The sequence below is a fragment of the Cylas formicarius genome, unplaced genomic scaffold (genome assembly GCF_029955315.1).
Source record: "Cylas formicarius isolate icCylForm1 unplaced genomic scaffold, icCylForm1.1 PGA_scaffold_6__28_contigs__length_40554024, whole genome shotgun sequence".
Taxonomy (NCBI): Eukaryota; Metazoa; Arthropoda; class Insecta; order Coleoptera; family Brentidae; genus Cylas; species Cylas formicarius.
The window spans coordinates 29,288,513-29,303,933 of NW_026844347.1; the positions used below are offsets into that span (position 1 = coordinate 29,288,513).

Below are 15,421 nucleotides of genomic sequence, written 5' to 3' on the forward strand. Positions count from 1 at the left end.
GCTTTGTAGAACCTCAATGAATTGCTTTTTGGTATAATCTTCTTGAAAATAAATGTCGTTCTTATAGATGTAGTTTTGGATTGTCTACAAATGTCTACTGTGATAACTTGCATTGTCCATTACAATTACGCTATTAGGAGGAATGTTTGGAACTAATTTGTTTTTAAACCAACTTTCAAAAAAATCAGCGGTGGTAATGGTCATGGTAATCCATTGAAGAATCTTTAATATTTTTCGCAGACAGAGAAAGTCCATTTGGAATCCAACCATCTTTAGAGCCAGTATGCAAAATAGTTATTCTTTTACCTCTTTTCGATGGCGCGTTTGTTTTACACTTATCAGTTGAGTCAACCCAACCCTTTTCCGGGGTATCATAAGTGTCGAACCAGGTTTCATCCATGTAAATAATTGGCCTTTGTTGTTCTCTGTAGTCGCCATTTCCGAATTCTAAAAGATTTCATTAAAACTTCCCTCAATTTTTTTAAATCTAAAAGCCATGTGTTTAATACACTTCCGTAAGGTAGTTCTGCCACATTTAACACCGGTTTCATCTTTTTCAAGCCTCCTAATTAAGATATCTAATGTAGGCACGTTTTGTTCCTCGTATAACTGGTAAATTTTACGCCGTATTATATCTTGATCACGGTCATCTACACTCGAGAAATTGTCAGCATCGCTTCTTTTTTTCCTCGCTGAAATGGGATTATTCACAATTTTCCATACAGCTGATGTTAGAATTTTCGTCAATGTGGCCCTTTCTTCTAAAGATGCTTGCTTGCTGGCATCACGTTCAATGAGAGTCAAATAAACATTGTTTATAACTTTCTTAGTCTCAACAGAATAGTGTTTTCTACATTTGGACGGGAGCATCTCCTGAGATACACTAGACTCGCACATATTTTGCATAACACTGTTTTACACACGAAATAAGAATGATTACTAATAAACTCAAACTAAGTAGTATACCAAATCAAAGAATATTAAACACAGGTAGGTATAAAATTATTTTCTATTACGGACCACAATTTTAGCTGAATTTAAATTCCGAAACTTTAGGTAATAATCTTGTTGCATTCAAGAGCAATTGGTCACTTTCTATGAACAGACCATACATTCCTATTATTATCCAACAACTAATCACTATTTTGCTCAAGAAATGATGTTAATCTAAAGTGTTGCTACCAATGGTAGTTTGATTAATCGTCCTTGATATACCATTATTTAAAACAAGTTTTTTAAATACGTTTAATAAATAATGTTGATAAATTACGATTAGGATTTCATGCGTTGTGGAGCCTTCAGTGTACCAATGATGTCCTGCTCCCACGGGGTCAGTCTTACACTGAGAACGCTCATCCATGCTTGCTAGGTATACTTTATAGGGGTCTTTGATATCAAAAGCATCATGTCTTGTGGCATTCCCAGAATGCGATTTCTCCGTAGCGGCTTTAAAAAATCTGCATGTAGCCCACCTTGCCTCTCCCTCCAGATATATATGAAGGCAGGCTACCGCCAGTGGGTGCCCATTGTGCTTTTGCAGCCTGGTAATTTTTGCATACGCCAAACCACACTTTACGGTAAACTACGCAACATCACGTGTTACAAATCGTTTTCCAGTTTAAATATATTGCCACATACCTACTAGACATTAGAGGTTCAGACTGCATTGAGAAACCACATACAACATACCTAAAACTAAAAACCGTGATGCACGCAGAAAGTTTGTTCTTTCTTTAGTTACACTGGTTAAATTTGTTTTATAATCAATAAATATGTTTCGGCTATTATATTTTTCCTTTTTAAAGCGTCTCGTTTAATTATATATATATATATATATATATATATATATATATATATATATATATATATATATATATATATATATATATATATATATATATATATATATATATATATATATATATATCCAAAATGGAAAATGTTCAAGTCATATTGTATATTAGAGCATCAAACAACTAGAACTCCTCTAGTCCAATACAGTATAAACAATTTACATGTTGTGCCTCTACATAAAACAAAGAGGCTCGAAATAAATAATAACAATTATTAATATAAAAAAAAAACTAGAGAATGTTTTATTTTATATTTTGATATATTTTGTGGAGTTCAAAGGATGAAACAGGTGTTTTTTATACGAAATATGTTTTTATTTTTACGTAAATTAATAAAAATTGAGTGGAGCGGGTGAGTTAAATGGAGTGGATGAGTTTCTCTTCTATAATTTAATGTTATGTTATGCCGAGTTGAACTTAATATAACCAAAATTTCAATTATACGCAAATCGAATAAGCTAATTGAACCAAAACCATCAGAAAACCGTCCCTTTTAAGATGTGATCAGTGTCCACCTGTGATATCAATACAGTCTTCATAGTCTTCAAGAATTTGGATAATGTTATAACTTTAAAATCATTTGCAAATCTTATCCCGCACGAGTAAAGCAGAAGTGTGTAAATGTTTATAATGACTTTCTTCCAATTTCAGACACGCTATGTGGTGTGGCCATGAATATTAATTTATGGGGTGTTAATTGAAAACTCCAATTTTTGTCGTATAGATGGTCCAAATTACCAATTGTGGTGTATTGAATGTTTCGAAATAAATTTAGAGTAGATGCGAATTGAATGAACCCTTAACGGCCAAACGAAGCTAGCTGCGCAGTATCTCTAGTATTTCTAGAAAGTTTATTGGGAATTGTTTGTATTGTTCAATTATTTGGCGATAAAAAAAAATATAAACTCATTTTCCGGTTTACAGCAAATACGCAAAGTAGTATATTATGCAACAAGTGTGGTAAACAGCATTTGAGTCACTAGTTTATTTGTGTGACTTAAAAAGTTTACCAAACGTGTTGCATACTATACTTTTTCTACGACCGTTAGTTCTCGGGTACATTTTCGCCAGACAACACCAATACATTCACTGACATGACCGTAAGAATTGAAAAACGTCAAAATTCGTGGGAAATATCTCCGAAAATATCCGATTGCTCCCAAACCCGTGCGGTAAAATCCCGGAAATGGCCGAAGTGGCTTGGATCTGTGGGAAACGAAACTGACGTGGTAAAGTAGAGCTTCCCGCACCCTAGATCGGTGTGTAATTAGGTATTTTACAGACGGGAGTAGAAAAATACCTTTTTCTACCATGTCAGTGAATGTATTCGTGTTGTCTTGCGAAAATGTACCCAAAAAGTAACGGTATAGTATAGTATGCAACACGTTCGCTAAATTTTTTAAGTCACTCTTTTTTTAGGCACTCGCTCCGCTCGTGTCAAATAAACTCGTGAGTTAAATGCCGTTTCCCGCATTTGTTGCATAATATACTATTTTGATGTAGGGTCAATAGAAATTTATATAAGACGATTCGCATCAAATTTTTCATCATTTTTATTTATTGGAGAAACAGCGCATTTTCCACGTTTCACAATACGACACATATCTAATTTTAATTTTCAAAAATACGATTTTAGCATATAGCATATTCCGAGGCATATTCTTTATGAGCCGCTATACAAATTTCTCGTAGAGAACATCCTGAAACATTTTTTTCCGCTGTACAAATACAGAGCCCGCGTTTTGCAGATAAAAAATTTATTTGGTAGTTGATGATTCGACGACACCAAAAAAAACTGGGCCAGACAGGTTTTTGACCGCAATTTCCCCGAGGTTTTTGTTGGTCACATAAAAATCTACAGCGGGCAATAATTAATCTACGTTGTCGGGGGACACCGGATGGATGTAAATTTAACATTTCCCAAAATAGTGCCACCAAGACCCCAACGTAGAGTTCGACGAGCCTGTTTGTGCAGACAATTTTTATGTCAACAGTGGCACGCGTTCATCGTGTTGAAGTAAAGCGTGCGCTAGCGTCACGTGGTGTTGTTTAAATGCCGGAATCTGATTATCGAAGATAAAACTAAAATTAATATGATAGGTTCGAGAGGTCCGACTATAGTGACCGTTCCGGTTCACGGTACCTCGAAGAGGAGTGGGATAAAATGCTGTTGCTGCCAGTGTTGCACGTGTATAAATTTGCAATTTTTGAAAACCGGTCCTGGGATAGTAAAAGCTTTGGAGGTGGTAAGTTTTCTCTGAATTCCTTTTTTTTTATTTAATATATTATAATATGATGAAAATTAACATATTCAAAATCTCCTTTGAATAATTTGTATTTCCGAAAAACAACAAACAATTTCAACAAATAGGAGATTGTAGAAGCAATTTAATTTGGGAAAAGTAAAATAAAGTGGTTTAACTATTTGGGAATCTTAGTTTATTGGCCTTTAACAGTGCAGTAGTACTAGAAGTACTACATTCGGACGCATAGTAAAATACAGAATAATTTTTTTTTAATGGTGATACAGAGAAATTTTGAAGAAAATGTATTAATATATTTTTTATTTGAATTTCGCGCCGCACAATAAGGAGTTTTCTTAATTTCTGAATAGAAAAACAACAACACCAACAAATAGCTGATTGTATAATTGAAGAATAGATCGTCGATAACAGAACGTTTGCCAAGAAAACGTCAAAAATATTGCTTTGAATTAAATTATTATTTAACTTGACTTCAGTGTTATAAACTGGGAATAAAATAGGTGACCTATGAAATGCTCTGTTAAGTCCCTTAGGGCCTCAGTGAAAGTAAAAATTATTAGTTTATTAAACCAAAGTTCAATGCACTTAATTTTTCGAAAGTATTTCCTATATCTATGTAATGTTCATGATTTATTTGAATTGAGTGAGCAATATTTGTGCTATAGGCACGTAATGTGATCCGGACCTCCATGTATCGCGACACTATTCGGGCTTTGATTTTAGGGGTTGGGATTCCTATGTCAAAGTTTATCAGTGCGATACGGATATGAGTACTCCGGAACAATTGGACTGTCTTTGCAGTCGTTTCTTGCAGTGGCGTCCTGGTGTTTTATGACTACGTTGTTATTGCTGATGTGCTACGTTTTCTCTTCTAGATCTATTCATTTGATAAAATCGTCTTTATTTGTAAGTAGAAAAAAGTCTATAGAGAGTGTTAAAAAATTCCTGTACCCCAATTTTATGATTACAATATCTAAAAATAGCCTATGATCAACATTTATTTATAATTTAAGATATAAACAAACAAAAATACGTCTCTAGAATTAGATTATCAATTGGAAGATGTTTCCATGCACAACATATTCAAGACTCCATGAAACATCATAAACAGAAAAAGATGCATATTTCAAAAATAGAGAGTTACACCGAAGGTTGACGGTAACTGCGCAATTTTTAAAAAATCCACTAAATATTATTACACTTTTGCAAATTGTATAGTGTTCATTAAGTTCGGCGAATTTTGTGGAATTAAAGACGCACTGACTTAAAAGATTTATAGAACACTTAAGATTAAGGTAAAAAATGTTTTAAAAAAATCAAAATTGAATAAAACATAAAATAAAAATATTGAAATTTTTAAATTGAACCCCCAATATTTTGTATACACTTTATTGGTTGTCACAATTAAGAGTAAGACAACTATGCGTAGGTGGACGCCCTATATGATAAAGATCTATAGTTGCCTCATTGAATGATGTTTGTTCCTGAACTTATTAAAAGTATAATCAAAAATTCAAATTTAAACTAACATTAGGATACTGCTTATTCTGGCATTCTCTTTTAGGAAATAGTTTTTAATACGATAGCCGCATTTAGTTACCTGACATCTGGTTCCTATCTAGGATATATAGTAAATTTAGTTCTAGAGCCAATTTACGCGATAACACCACATTACGGAGTGTATCCAGCTATGAGCGCATCATACGTAAGTATACAATTTTGGTTAAAATTCGAAATTACCTTTTATTCTTTTAGATGATCGGTTCTGTTTTGGGAATCATATATGCATACGATGCGTACAACTCTTACAAATATTTTAAAGCATTTTCACCGATTAGGAACTGATTAGGCGATTATTATATTAGAGGTTATAATTTTGTTCTAGTCGAATCAAATCCTGTGTTCTGTTCGCGTATTCAAAAAGTATGTAGAATTTATAAGTGACTTATTTATAAGTATTTGAATTGTGCATTGTGCATGTGTAATTTAATAAATATTTAACTAATGCATATATGTGCTGGTTACCTTAATTACTTCTAGTACTTTATTCCTTCAAAAAAGTACTATTTTTCCGTCAGTTGTTATAAATTCCAGTTGTATCTAGTAAATGAAGTTTCCAATTATTCCTGCTAGTTTGCAATAACAACGCAAAAAAATTTACATTATCACAAAAAATGAAAATGAAAAAGGCATCCAAGAGTATTGTTGCTTTATAATTCGAAATAATTTGTGATGATTATGTTTATTACGTTTTAACAGCGAACGCACCTGTTTTTAATAACAGGCTTCGTCGATTCCAATAAATATTTTTTTATTATAAGGCTAGGCAGCTATTATTTTCCGATACAAAATTTCCATCGTATAAACTTTGCGGATGAAAATCTACACCATTTTATTAAAACGCCTATTTTTAGAATCGCACCACACATGAACGGGGAATAGTGTTTTACTGCGTATGATCACATCAATGGTTAATTTGTATTTGTATTGCAAATGCCGGTGATGTTCATCGGGCAGCTACGATATTGCGTTGCTCCTAAATTGCACACGTTAACCTGTGTAATTTTTTTCTAAACATCTTTTTTCCATACAGTTTTTCCTCTAAAAATCGAAGGGATCTGGGTTTATTTAGAGAAAAAAATAGTACAACGTCCAAACTTAAAACTGTCACCTTGACAAAGCGACCATGTTGATTATTTAACTGAGCAAGGTCTTAGTAATCGAAAACGAAAATTTCCAAATACCAGGGAGCGTATTATTGTATTTTGTGAACTTATTTATACTATTTCTCAATTTTTTTTGTTAATGAGGAAATTTTTTAAAAGTAACGATTTTCAACTAAAATGACATTACGTCGATTTTCTTCAAAATGTTAATTATTTTCGGTACTAACTTAGTATCAACTAAAAATAAAAATTTTCAATTTTTTTTAATTACATAGTGAACCACGATAAAATTTCCAAATGGCACTTGGGGCTTTTTTACTTGTTACTATGTATTCTTAGTGGTTATTTTTGAACGCTGTTTATTGAATGCAGTATTTATACCTCTCCAGCAAAATGTTTTTTTTATAAGAGAAAAAACATCAAATTAAGATATCCTCATACAGACGCAAGAATCTGAGAAAATGAAGAATTTCAAAATACGTCTAATATGCTGTTAACCAATAGGATTACTTCCCAGCTGGGTAGTATTTCAGAGGTAAACGTGATTGTTAGCTTATATACCTATTAGCTAGTCATTCTATCTTTAAATATCAGATAAAAAACTTAGGCAATTAAAAAAAATCAAGTTATGTTTTATATTGTAACTATTCTCTCCATGTTAAATCTATATTTTATAATTTAGTTGGGTGTATATAAGATTTTTTTTCTTATTATTAATTTTTCTATTCTTTAGATTCTAGTTCATTCACAATTAATTATATTACAACAATTAATTATATATCATTATTATATAATATATTATATAAAACTAAACAGTATTATTTAAACTTAGAGTGGATTAATTTCTCCTTGTTGCAATTTATTTTTATTATTAGCACATGGGTTGCTGCCATTCGATGCTGGTTGCGACTCGCTGATTAAGGCTTATTAATCCAACCCAAAAATTGCACAAACTCCTTTGTGGCTAGTTTTCTCAAAAAACTGTTGGTGTCAATAACCATGTGTGCTATTCTTGGAAAGCTCGTACAGTTTTAAAACAAATTTGTAGAAGTGGACGACTCAGTGTACTCTGGAACCAATTTCGACGTAGTCCATTATAAATATAAACGATTTCCAAAAAAAATATCGAAATTTGTGCTCTGTCTAAACTTTAATTATGCAATTTAAACTACGAGAAGTTTTTACGAACGAGAACATATATAAATATTAATAATATAAATAATAAAATAAATGTACGATTGCTCGCTAATTTTTCGCGGGCCACGCCACTGTTGTACTTTCAAACTCATTTTGTTATTAAAAGAACCAGGCACGTTTTATGTGGCGTTATCAATTAGCCATTTACTTTCCTATCCGAGGAATAACAAAGTAGTAATAACGGAGTAGGTAGGTATCAGGTCTCGCTATTGGCAAGTAGTGTCTAAGAAACCTCCGGTGCCGAGGGAGTCGGTGGGGACCCACCTGAGGACAAGCTTGCGACTCGACAAGGAATGTCATCAATTTGTAAATGGATAACTCGAGTGGAAGAGAAAGTTCAGTTCAGTGGCCGAAAATAAGTGAGTAAAACAAGTATTAATTAAAATCAATATAACAAGTGAATCGAAAAAGTGCCGCATATAGTTATATTCAATCATTATAATCTTTCGCGTGCAGTCTTTAACAGAAAATTCATCGTTTTTATGTAGGCATTTTTATATTCGAGTTTCCTTTTAATAATAAAACATTCCGAACCAATTGTTTCTAACACCTTTTCTGTAATTAATGGCAGCCCTATTAAAGAGAGTAACGCGCACATCATTACGCGGTTTCTTGAACGTGTCATATTTGTTGACTTTACTTTCAGTTTTATAAGCAGCGCTGTAAAGTAATTGTTTGCTGACTCATTAAGTTCGAACGATACCGATTTTGCAAAGGTAATGTTTCACCTCATTAAAAAGACGAAAAAAATCGATAATAGTGTTGTTTTTGTGTCGACCCACTGAATTACCAATTTTTGACGATACCTACTACATTCTTTCAACGCAAATATGAAAATATACCAATTGCAGGAGACTTATATTTACATGCGACTTCGTTTATATAATAGGGTATTAACTAGTAAAGTGTACATTCCATATAAGAGCTAAGCGTGCTATAATGCATGACAAGGGTGGGATGGATGTAATCGATCTTTGCTAGACGGCTGTTCAAAATTCCCAGTGTAAAGTGTAGGTAAAGTCTGTTCATAGATATTAGAAGGTGACTAACTGATACGAATTAAGGAAAGACCCGGGCACGCTGTAAGAATGAAATATGGCCGAACAGATCCGTACCTTGCTTAGAATTTAATTATTTGAGGTTTTGCTAGGAAAGGTACTAAACAATATTTGTTTATTTATTTATATATTTATGTTTAAATCTAAAATAAAATTACAAATTATTTTTATAACCCACTTAAATTACTTAAAATTATTCACATAATATATCAGTATTACTATCGCTATCATCGCCTGTTCTAATTATTATTTGTTCTATATTATTTGCAATATGGATATACGATTGTTCTGCTTTTCCTATACGTTTAACAGAATTTGCCCAACTTTGTGGAGGAATGTTAAAACTTCGGTTTTTATAAGTTTGCAGATTTCAGTTGGTGCCAAACATGTTCAATTAAATATACAGTCGTAAGGTGGAAGCCTTAAAACTGTATGCATTAGATTTTTTGTATAATTATCACAGACGTATTGCTTTTGTGGGTTCAACCTTTGTAGAACCTCAGTTAATTAATTAATTCATTTGGTGTCACATGAGGAAGGGGTTTTAATCAACTCTCTACTGTGATAACTTGCATTGTCCATTACAATTACGCTATTAGGAGGAATGTTTGGAACTAGTTTGTTTTTAAACCAATTTTCAAATAAATCAGCGGTAGTGCCTTCATGGCAATCCAGAGAAGAGGGGTGTTAAAAACTTCGGTTTCTATAAGTTTGAGGATATTGGAGTTAACATGGGGAAAAACATTGTTACGACGAATGGCAGATTTCAGTTGGTGCCAAACATGTTCAATGGGATTAAATATACAGTGGTAGGGTGGAAGCCTTAAAACTGTATGCCCTAGATTTTTTGCATAATTCTCACAGACGTATTCCTTTTGTAGGTTCAAGCTTTGTAGAACCTCAATGAATTGCTTTTTGGTATAATCTTCTTGAAAATAAATGTCGTTCTTATAGATGTAGTTTTGGATTGTCTACAAATGTCTACTGTGATAACTTGCATTGTCCATTACAATTACGCTATTAGGAGGAATGTTTGGAACTAATTTGTTTTTAAACCAACTTTCAAAAAAATCAGCGGTGGTAATGGTCATGGTAATCCATTGAAGAATCTTTAATATTTTTCGCAGACAGAGAAAGTCCATTTGGAATCCAACCATCTTTAGAGCCATCATGCAAAATAGTTATTCTTTTACCTCTTTTTGATGGCGCGTTTGTTTTACACTCATCAGTTGAGTCAACCCAACCCTTTTCCGTGGTATCATAAATATCGAACCAGGTTTCATCCAAGTAAATAATTGGCCTTTGTTGTTCTCTGTAAATCCTAATTTTTTCTAGATATTCCAGTCGCCATTTCCGAATTCTAAAAGATTCCATTAAAACTTGCTTCAATTTTTTTAAATCTAAAACCCATGTGTTAAATACATTTCCATAAGGTAGTTCTGCCACATTTAACACCGGTTTCATCTTATTCAAGCCTCCTAATTAAGATATCTAATGTAGGCACGCTTTGTTCCTCGTATAACTGGTAAATTTCACGTCGTATTATATCTTGATCACTTTCATCTACACTCGAGAAAATGTCAGCATCGCTTCTCTTTTTCCTCGCTGAAATGGGTTTATTCACAATTTTCCATACAGTTGATGTTGGAATTTTCGTCAATGTGGCCGTTTGTTCTAAAGATGTTTGCTTGCTGGCACCACGTTGAATGAGAGTCAAATAAACATTGTTTATAACTTCCTTAGTTTCAATAGAATAGTGTTTTCTACATTTGGGCGGGAGCATCTCCTGAGATACACCAGACTCGCACATATTTTGCATAATTCGCACACGATTGAACACACGCTGTATTACACACGAAATAAGAATGATTACTAATAAATTTAAACTAAGTAGTATACCAAACAAAAGAATATTAAACACAATTAGGTATAAAATTATTTTCTATTACGAACCACTATTTTACCTGAATTTAAATTCCATTAAATTAAATTAGGTAATAATCTTGTTGCATTGTATGTTAATGACCACCCTTGGATAATCTCATTCAAAAGCAATTGGTCACTTTCTTATGTCTATGAACAGACCATGCTATTAATAACGCTGCAGTGATTTTCGCAGTACTATCTTAAAAACCAAGCTAGCACTTTTATCACTTCGTCAACGTCGCAAATGAATGGCTAGTACAAATACATGCCGGAGGTATTATACAGTCGGTACGATTTGCGATTTCATAGTCGGGAATAAAATGCTAGACAAAATAAAATATATTGTTCATCTTGCTTCAACTCAAAATTTCAACAGATGTTGTCCCACCCTAAATCTCTATCTGATCAATGCAAGATAGCCGTCACTAACGATGACGATTATATTACTTGGTAGTAAGATAGACTGAATCAGTTGTACTTGGCATTTATTAATTTAACTAGTAGACTCATACTTAGAGAATATTTAAGTAGGTGATTTTGATAATTTGTTAAATAAAGAAACTTTATCCATGCAATAAAAATTACAACAATACCAAAAAAGTCGGAAAATTAAAAAATATATATCTTACCGTATAAAATATAATTTGTCAAGAGTAAATATTTAAGTGAACTATATTTATTTTGTATTTACGATGAAACATCGGAGCCAAAATTGGAACTGCTACTACCAGAAAATGATCCTTTGTCTAGATTAATAACAAGTGTTTGAACTGTTTTATCAAGTGTATTTTCTTTTTCCCAGTATTTTTTTATTATATTTTCTGTATGTGTTATGATCCAGTTTTCTTTGGTAACTGTCTCCAGAGCTGCTTTCCAAACAGATACTACTGCAGTATCATCGTGCCTTGCGTCACTTAAAAGTATTTTTATTTGAAAATATTTTACACTGAGCCCACATCAATTATTCTATGGCATTAAATCTAAATTGGTAAGGAGACAATTTTAAAAAGTTGATGATCGATTTCAGCAATTATTTTGTCTGTCGCATACGACAAGTTCGTTTTATAATTTTAGTCAACTCACACTTTAGACCTATTCTTATAGTTTGGTACACTTTCCTAAGTCTAGAATGATATCATGCGTTAACCATAATAATTAAAGACGGCCTTTCGAGTTTCGGCAGCAGTTTTTCAAAAATGCGACGCTGTTTTATAGGTGGTTTTCAGTAATTGGTGCTATCTCTGTCGAGTGTACGACACCGGGGCGGAATAGACAAAAATAGAACAATGCCAGGTAAATGGGTGAATTTTGCCATTCCTATTATACAGGTAAAATACTGAGGCACCTTGGTTTTATGACGGACTATGTCATCACAAATCGTTTTGTACTTTCTTCTCAGTTTACCTGCGCAGGACTCAAATGTACTAGACGCGTACTTGCCCTTTGCAGAATAAATAACGCCTCTTTTGACGTTTTGCAAACAAAGATAATATCAACACCCAAATAAGAATTACCGGCTTACATAATATATGATATTAATATTTTATAATTTGCGAAATCCAGAAAACCATCTATTAGTGGTTAATTTCCATGGGATGTTTCTAAGTAGTATAAAAATTAATAATAAATAATAATGATACAGTTAAGGCGCATTATAACAACTTTTACTAGAAGAGTAAAAAAATAACAAAAACAAATACCGACATAATATGTACTTGTAATTGTAATTGTGTAATTATAGGAAAAGAATCCCTAAAAGAATAGAGGCCCTCTAGGCATTTTATTTGAATATAATAACCTAACTTTCAATTTACCTTTGTTTTGGAGGTTTGGACATTATGCCTTAATATAATACAAACTAAACACATAAAAACATACATTATAGAATAAAACAACAATAGATAAGCAATAAATAAAAAATTGCGATTTGGTTTTTTGTGTCTTCATTGCCTACATGAAATATATCAAACGCATGCACAAGTCATAACCCAATTTGTTCTAAATCTTAGCGTCTGAGTTGTGCCACAAACACAGTATAAATTAGAGCGCCGATTATTCTCATTTTATTCCTCACTCACCTTTTGATTGGCATCAACGAGCGCATAAGAAAACTATGTCCTTTTTTATATCTTGCGGTTGGCAACTATGTTAGATCATAGATTTTACAGTTGCGATTCAATTGCTTCACCATTTCTCGAAACCCAACGGACCATACTTCATGTTGCTATAATACTAGCAACTAAAGAAATTTGTCTGTTTTTTTTTTCATAAAATATTTTGAATTTTAATATTATATTAATTCATCATCATTATTATTTAAATGATAATAAAGAATAGAACTAATTTAGGTTATTTTAACAGATAACAACGAAAAATTTTTCGGAGCTTAAGTGAAACCTCCACTGACAGGAACGAGAAAGATACACTGTTGTCATATTTGTCAACAATTTTCGCGTAGAGACAGACGTACTAATACTCGAAGTAACTCGTTACCCTTACGGACCGACAATATTTTTCGTGTATGGTATAATTTGAAATTCTAGTGTACTTATCGCGTATCATTTGCTACGTAAGCCATATTCCTTGAAGTTTTACAGCAAAACCTCAACATCAATACGGGATAAGCAATACGGAAAACATTTTTCTAAGTTTTTAAAATTTATTTCCCTCATTTCGCCACTCATATTTTATACAATCACAATGGAAAACAAGTTAATTAGAATTTTGTAACAGGCAGTAAGTGAAAGGAAGTGTGATTGCGTTATTATTAAAGACGAAAAAACCGACTTGTTTCTAACAGCATTCCAATTTACGATTTTTACGTTTCTTTTGTTCATTTAGTACACCATAAGGAAATTTTGTTATTCAGAACTTAATGTCACTTCATTTAATGGTGCCATTTGATCCACGACCTCATAGATTTTTATCAACTAGGTGCAATTTTGGTTAATAAAAATCGCTGGTTATTTTCGCGTCTTCCAACAAATATTTTTGAACAAATGAATAATACAGGTTAAAAAAAAAGTGTTGGTGTAGATTAGTGCGACGCACCCTGTAGATTTGTTTCGTTACGCGTTGAGTAATCATCGGCACAGGTACGAATTGTTCTGCAAGGTAATCTTGCTTAAGCCTCTCAAGGTTTTTAAATAAATTTGCAATATATCCGTTCGATTTAGTCACGTGGTTAGTTCTTTATTACAATACGTCTATGGAATGTATTATTTTTTTAGACTGCTCCTCAAAGGAGCATTTCGATTTTCATTTAATTTTTGATATGAAATAAAAACAAATTTACTCACTATATAATTTCTATATGGGTATAGGTGATGATCAATTAACAATGTTGTTCAATTCATGTTCCAGAGCTCAAAAACTGATTCAGTATGATGATAATTAAATTGTTGTGGTCTAGTTTTGTTTTTAACTCAGCGTTTTCTTCCTTCAGTCATTGCATTTGACATGCCAAAGCTTGAGTATTTCTTAATTACATTTTGAACAAAAGTTGGATTGGAGATAGCATCGAAATATGTTTAATATCTTCATTATTGCTGCTTGGTTTAATTTTTTTATGCTTATGTTAGTTTTGGTAAATTTTAATGAGATGTCGATTCTCTTCCATTAAATTTTTTAAGTTTTGAGAAACAAACATTAGACAATATGAAAACAACGGAATTAATAGTATAGGTGTTCTTATATAGATAGTTCTTTTTATGTGTAATTTAAGTTATAACGTTAACTTTTGTGTGAAGCAGTTTCTACCAGCAAAATAAATTAACGGAAAAAAATTGCCTGTTGCAGTTCACGATGTAACTACACCTTCGCTGGCCGAGTTTATCGAAGACGAATCAAACAACGTGACGACGGTGGTGATATTCGTGGTTTCCGCAGTCTTAGTCATAATTCTCATTTTCCTTATGGCTGTTTTCATAGACTGCCGGCAGCAGTAAGTGAAACTGATATCCATTATATTTTGATAATCCATCTCGATGCATTTTAGGAAAATCCAAGATTTCGAGGCGCAATCCAAGAAAAAGGCTCGAATTAAGGTTAGAAGAATAGTCCCCAGAGTACTGGGAATTCCTAGAAGGTGTGAAGACAATCAAACCATCGTGGATAACATGGAAACTACGTCCTCGAACATGATTGTGTAAATGAATGTGTAAACCGCGATTTAAAGGAAAAATATGTAATGTGCCTTGTATTATATTATGACTGTGATTTTTTACATATATATCCAAAATATATAGAACAATGTTTTTGTAATTCTGGTTGAATGAGTAGCCCCAGAGAAGAGTTGCCTATTTGCCTAAATTAATTTTATTTTTAAATTTTACCCTACTTTTTTAATATTGTTTATTAACTATTATTTGGAATAAAAAAATACCATGCCATTAAACTTTCTCAAAATGGTTTAAAATTTTCAAAATTTATCACACTCCTCAATTTCGCACTTTCAG

The 15,421-nt window shown here is 32.5% G+C and overlaps 2 protein-coding genes across 2 annotated transcripts; both read left to right on the forward strand.

Moving 5' to 3' along the window:
* The first annotated feature begins 3,754 nt into the window (after positions 1-3,754).
* On the forward strand, positions 3,755-5,981 carry LOC132703771 (protein singles bar). The gene is made up of 4 exons (XM_060673230.1): positions 3,755-4,099; positions 4,841-5,023; positions 5,682-5,822; positions 5,873-5,981. The coding sequence occupies exons 1-4, from the start codon at positions 3,947-3,949 to the stop codon at positions 5,960-5,962; spliced, it is 567 nt and encodes a 188-aa protein (XP_060529213.1). The 5' UTR covers positions 3,755-3,946; the 3' UTR covers positions 5,963-5,981.
* A 2,159-nt stretch (positions 5,982-8,140) lies between these two features.
* LOC132703456 (uncharacterized) lies at positions 8,141-15,258 on the forward strand. Its single transcript, XM_060672721.1, has 3 exons — positions 8,141-8,339; positions 14,763-14,907; positions 14,962-15,258. The coding sequence occupies exons 1-3, from the start codon at positions 8,291-8,293 to the stop codon at positions 15,113-15,115; spliced, it is 348 nt and encodes a 115-aa protein (XP_060528704.1). The 5' UTR covers positions 8,141-8,290; the 3' UTR covers positions 15,116-15,258.
* The last annotated feature ends 163 nt before the right edge of the window (positions 15,259-15,421 follow it).

Excerpts from the sequence above, each read along its gene's own strand:
- LOC132703771 (XM_060673230.1), top strand. The coding sequence starts at position 3,947 with ATGATAGGTTCGAGAGGTCCGACTATAGTGACCGTTCCGGTTCACGGT. Across the intron at positions 5,024-5,681 it reads TGATAAAATCGTCTTTATTT|GAAATAGTTTTTAATACGAT; the intron begins GTAAGTAGAAAA and ends ATTCTCTTTTAG. Across the intron at positions 5,823-5,872 it reads CAGCTATGAGCGCATCATAC|ATGATCGGTTCTGTTTTGGG; the intron begins GTAAGTATACAA and ends TTATTCTTTTAG.
- LOC132703456 (XM_060672721.1), top strand. The coding sequence starts at position 8,291 with ATGGATAACTCGAGTGGAAGAGAAAGTTCAGTTCAGTGGCCGAAAATA. Across the intron at positions 8,340-14,762 it reads AGTTCAGTGGCCGAAAATAA|TTCACGATGTAACTACACCT; the intron begins GTGAGTAAAACA and ends TGCCTGTTGCAG. Across the intron at positions 14,908-14,961 it reads TTCATAGACTGCCGGCAGCA|GAAAATCCAAGATTTCGAGG; the intron begins GTAAGTGAAACT and ends GATGCATTTTAG.